Below are 5,853 nucleotides of genomic sequence, written 5' to 3' on the forward strand. Positions count from 1 at the left end.
CTCTGAAATTGTTATTATCCTGTAGAACTCCATCCCATACAAGTTATAGAGATGCTGTCATGGTGCCATAATCGTAAAACAAAGCCATTACAAGTTATTAACTCATTTAAAAATTATATACTATATCTATATATATGTCTCCTATACCAAGGCGTATTTAAAATAAACTAAAATTCATAAAATTACAATATGTATTCTTTAACTGGATAAGAATGGGTTTACTCTGGTATGGCCTTCTGATGCATGAACGCCCAACCTTAAGTCTCAAATATACTTGTATATACCAACCACATACGTTTCTAACAAAGGCAAAATGGTCTTTTTGAGAATCATTTACATGTTTAACATACTGGGTAACTTTAAGAGGACTCACCTGAACAATGTCCCTTCAACCTTAGTGTGAAGAAAAATTCTGTTTTTTAAAAATTATGTGTTCACCTCCCCTTCCCTCTCCCTATAGTCAAATGTGTGCTTGATCTCTATAATATGGGAAGGATGTTGGGAAAAGATGTTCACTCTGTGTACAACTAACATCTTTGAGTCAATTTTACTGTCTTTAGTGTATCTTCCCCTTACCACCCTAATCTCTTAGCACTGATACATTATATATGTATTTTTGTAAGCTGTCTCAGATCCTATTTGGAAGAAGGTAAGGTAGTAGAAAATAAACACACATAAATACAATGTGTAGTGTTTTGTGAGTGGTGGGAAATAAACCAAGCAGTTTCCAAAAGGGAAAATAAAGTGAGAATATTGCTTCCAAAATTGAAAAAGTTGAGTTGATGAAAGTGCCAACACTCTTTGGAACTGTCTTAGCACTTCCTGAAAACTTGAACCAAGAACTTTTATTATGTGAGATGAAAAGTTGAGGAAGAAAAACATATTACATTTAATAGAGTGCTCATTGATGGCATTCATGGCTATCATCCCTGAATCTAAACCAAAAGTTCCAGATTTTGCTCAAGACAAACCTCTTTGAACTTAGATTTGCAAGAAAGCAATCCAGATCCTCCCTCCCTCCATGTGATATTACTCTCTTATCCATTATCCTTCTAAAATAGACATTTGGAGACAATTTACTGCCTTGCCATTTCCTTCCTATTGGGGTTCTCGGCTTTGACATTCAAAAGGCGGCTGGAGGCGCGGTAGATACCTCGGCGGGGAACGTCCTTTAAAGCCACCGCCAGCCAGCGCCGCTGTAACCCCGCGCACAGTCCGATCGCCGGCTCCTGCCCCTTTCAATCTGCGCCGACTCAGCGGCCGGATCCCGGGGACTCCCCGCGCTGGGAATCTCCCGCCAGCTGCGCGCTGAGTCCCGGCGACGGCAGGAGCACGTGGAGCGGCTGGGTAGCCAGAGCGGCAGCTCCAGCCCAGCCCGGCGGCGAGATGGAAGGTGAGCCTCCAGCCTGCTTCTTTTCTAAGGGGTCTTTGAAATGCTCAACCGGTGCACGCAGCAGAGAGAGTTCCTTCTGAATCTCGGTTTTGCTTCTATTTATTTCTTTTGTCAAAAGTAAATTTGAAAAAAGTAAATTTCAGAGGGCAAAGCGTGTCGGTTTTCATACATCTCTCATTTGCTGCCTGCCCCCCAACCCCCAACCTAACTTTGGACAGTGATAATTTCTCCGCAGTTTTACCTCTTAGGGTTTGTCAGGGGTCAACTCTGATTCTGCAGAGGAGGAGTACTTATGGGGTGTCCCTGAAATGGCAGCAAACCTAAGGTGGAATAACTAATCCTTTTGCATGATTTTTTCGTCCATGGCTTCAATGTCCATTGGAATTGGGCTAACCTGAGTGACTTCTTTAGGATGAAAAGTGACTTTTTTTTACCCTCTAAGGGTAAATGCTGTCATATGGGAAGGTAAATTTTTAAGTAATGGCATTTGTGCTTCCCTTGGTACTCAATCTTCTAATGATAACTTATTTACTCAAAGCAAAAAATCAAGCTCACATGAAAAGTTTCATTTGAATTAGTTTTTAAAGTCATTAACCTATCCTCACTTCCCCTCAAATTTTCAGTATTATTGGGATATATATACTTCCTTGGGATAACTAAAGTTTCACAGTATTATTTTAAACTTTTCAACAGTCTTCTCAACAAGTGTTTCTAAAACCTTGAAAATGGCAGGTGCATCTCAAGTTGGAGAAAATCAGAAAATAGAAAATCAGAATTTGTGAGAAATGTATTCATTCTATTAGTAAATGAGATACTGACACCTAATTAAAATGTTAACTTGATAAATAATTATCAATAGCCTGGATATTTTCTTCATAATGATTGAAGGCTCTCTTATTACCAGTATACCTTGATCTTTGGCCGCTTTAGGTCTAGGGTCTATGAAGTTATTAAAACTTGATTGAATATGTCAGGACACAAAATAAATTTTGTTTCATGTATAATTGAGCACAGTACTGTGATTGTAAATCTTTAATTTACACATGGGTATGTTTATAATTTTAAACTGACTTGGCACTTATACGTGTTTTTTTCCCTCTAAGTAGAGCGCAAAATGATGCACAGTACATATTTAGTATTCTGTAAAAAAAAATTTAATGATCATTATTGAAAAATATTTTAAGGGTTTTCTCTTATGAAAAACTTTTTGCTTTAAATCAAGGTTTAAAAGTAAATCTAAAAATTTACACTTTGAATATTTTTAAAATGGTTTATGATGTGTAATTTTTATCATGTAAAGATTTCATTGGCCAACAACAGAAAAAAATTAGGTTGTTGTACACTAGAAAAAATAATTTAAAAAACACTCAGGCTTTAATTATTTCATATGAATTCCTGAGTTTATTTTTGTGAAGTGATAGATCAATACTCCAACACTGTTTTTTCCTAGTCTTAATCATTATCATTTCATTCTCAAGAATAACATATGAATGAGTGTAAGACAGTGGAAACTGGGATGTTTCTCTATAAATGTTAATACTCCTGAATTCATTTATTTAATGTGAAATAAAGAAATTATTAACTAAATAGCATAATTCAGGATATTAAAGCCCTAACAGTGACTTTTTGATAAGCTGAATAAAAAGGGAATGAAAACTTGTGTAGAATTTTATTTGGAATGTACAGGCTATAAATGGAAAGAGAATACAGAATTGAATCACTAGGTGAGTTTAGATGAGTAGATTATATTCATAATCCGTGGAGATGGATGTTATATGGTATGCTTGATGCAAATATTTCACACTTAAATAAAAAACTAAGATTAACAGAAAGGTTAGTGATGTGAATTTGGCTATTCTAACATCACATCCTTGAGGATCAGAGTATTTGGTGTAATAAAATATCTGGTTTATTATAGCCACTCAAGATTGGCTAATCTGGCCCATGTGTTTGATATTTAAATAAAGTACTTTTATACTATTTTGATATTTTGGTCCCAGTTTAGAATTTGACCTATAGTGTATACCTGTCATGTCTTGGCACTGTAAGCATACTTGATGAAGTACTTTTATTTTCTGCCTAATTTGGGGGCCAGATTAATATGCTATGGTTTATTGTGAAATGTGAAACTATATAGTCGATATTTCTTCAAAATATAAAATCTTTTTAAAAAGTTATTCATTTTTCATTCATCACCAGACATTTATTGAGAATTTCTGTGTGTGAAGATGTCAGATGAAATAAGCTTTTGAAATAGAAAGTTTGTCATATAAAGATGAAGAGTTAATGCATGTAATAAATTGAGAACTAGAATTGTTTTCTTTTCTCCCAATTTGTGATCCTGAATATTTTCTACACAGAGATTCTTTATGTTACTGAATTTTGTTATTTGTGCTGTAATAATATCCCTTCTGTCTGATGGTTGAGAAATGGGTAGTTCACAAATTTTACAGGTATTGGCATATTTCTTATTTAATATAAAACCTTTGGGATTTCCCTGGTGGTCTGATGGTTAAGAATCCCACTTCCAATGCAGGTGATGCAGGTTCGATCCCAGGTCTGGGAATGAAGATCCCACATGCCATGAGAAAAGCTCATGTGCCACAACTGAGACCCAGTACAGCTAAATAAATAAATATTTTAAAAAACCTTTTTTATTTCAACATTATTGGGAAGAAATCTTTCTAAGAGTATTTGTTACACAGACCCCTTATAAGTGAGGTCCACAAGAGAAAACTTTATCTTAGGGACCCAGATTCAGTATTCAGACTATCAGGTAATATATTGTTCTGTAGTATATTCTCATGGGGTTTTTGAACTGTGCAAAGCTGAATGCCCCTACACTAAATATTCCTAGGTTATTGTGTAGTTTTTGTCTCCTTCTTGATGTCAGCTTCCCACCACATGGCTTTTGTGGTAGCCATTTTTTTTCATTTCTAGCTTCCTTTCTCTGTTCTGGATGGATGGTATTTACATAGATACAGCCTCCAGATGGTGGTTTACTAGCCCTCCGTTATGAACATGTGAAGGTTAAACTGATAAAATTCAAAGGAACAAAAGCCACAGAAAGGTCACGGGGTCCTGGTAGAACATAATTTTAGAAAATTTCTGGTTGTGTTTCCTGCAATCTAATATGCTGTTTCATACTTCCATGTCTTTGCTAAAATTTTCATCCCATTCTTTACCTTGTTATGCCTACTCATCTTTTCATGCATTATCACCATGAAGGACCTCCTTCTCATGACTTTTCCTGGTGCTTTCTGGTGGTCATTCTATTCAGTCCCTCACCTCCATCCACCTGGGCTAAGGGCCTTTCCTTACTATGCATACTTCTCCCAATTATATTGAAATTATTTACCGATTTAAGTGTTTATTCCCCCACTGGTCTTTAAGCTTCTGAAGGCAGAAACTATGTCTTATTTTTGTATACTCAGTGCAAAGAGCAGTTCCTGGTTCATAAAAGATCCTCAGAGTTTGTTGCATTAAAGTTTCAAAATGGTGCCCAAAAAGGACTTCCCTGGTGATGGTCCAGTGGTTAAGACTTTGCCTTTCAGTACAGGGGTGCAGGTTCGATCCCTGGTCAGGGAGCTAACATCCCATAGGCCTCACAGTCAAAAAAACCAAAACATGAATCAGAAGCATTATTGTAACAAATCTAATAAAGAATTTAAGAAAATGGTCCACATAAAAAAACTTTGAAAAAATGGTGCTAAAAGTCATTTTCAATATCTTTATTATGATGCCTTTTATTATTTTTTGTGAATAAGGGATTGGTGCTAGCAATTCCTTGTTAGAACTCAGAAAAATTTTTAAATATTTAAAATGGTATAACAAAAAGGAAAACTTAGAAAACAAAAATGTTATTGATTTTTTGACTAGCATATTGCTTAATGCTAAACCTTACCTTTTTAACTTTACATGAGCAGATTTCAGGATGACATATTAGTCCATTAAAACATGGATCAAATATGAGGGGAAATTTACTTTCTCAGTCAGTAAGATGCATGAATGGTATCATAAAATTATCATACATTTTCCTGGTGATACCTTTTTAATACGTTGTTAAAAGTTTGTCATCAGTGTATGTATTTACACTTATGACTAAAAGATTATCGGTAGGTCTTTTATCAGATAACCAGTATGAATTGGCTCCTAACTCAAGCTGTGGTTCTAGACCATGTGTGAAAAAGGAGTGATTAACACAGAAGCTGCCTGTAGTAAATACCCAATAAATGCTTTTTGAATGTGTTAAACGTACATTAGTTATTGCAGAAAAAGATTCTAAACATCACAAGAACATGGAGTAGGCTGCTATTAAGCCTTTTGAAAATACAACTCTCCCATTAACTGGCACATTCATAATAATTAGAAATCATAAGGATGACTCTAAGGCCTTTGAATTACTTTTTTAAAAAAGACGAAATGAAACAATGATTATATTTCTATTATAGGGGTATTAT

General features: G+C 35.2%; 1 protein-coding gene across 2 annotated transcripts in view; it reads left to right on the forward strand.

Annotated features, from left to right (window-relative positions):
• Nucleotides 1-774: 774 nt before the first annotated feature.
• IKZF3 (IKAROS family zinc finger 3 (Aiolos)) overlaps nt 775-5,853 on the forward strand; it is a 91,238-nt gene continuing 86,159 nt past the window's right edge. Inside the window, exon 1 of one of the 2 annotated variants that reach the window (XM_010842650.1) lies at nt 775-1,393. In XM_010842650.1, coding sequence (XP_010840952.1) covers nt 1,387-1,393 — 7 coding nt within the window. In that variant the 5' untranslated portion in view covers nt 775-1,386. The remainder of the gene's footprint in view (nt 1,394-5,853) is intronic. The other variant, XM_010842649.1, reaches the window with a different exon arrangement.

The sequence above is a fragment of the Bison bison genome, unplaced genomic scaffold (assembly GCF_000754665.1).
Source record: "Bison bison bison isolate TAMUID 2011002044 unplaced genomic scaffold, Bison_UMD1.0 scf7180017864180, whole genome shotgun sequence".
Lineage (NCBI taxonomy): Eukaryota > Metazoa > Chordata > Mammalia > Artiodactyla > Bovidae > Bison > Bison bison.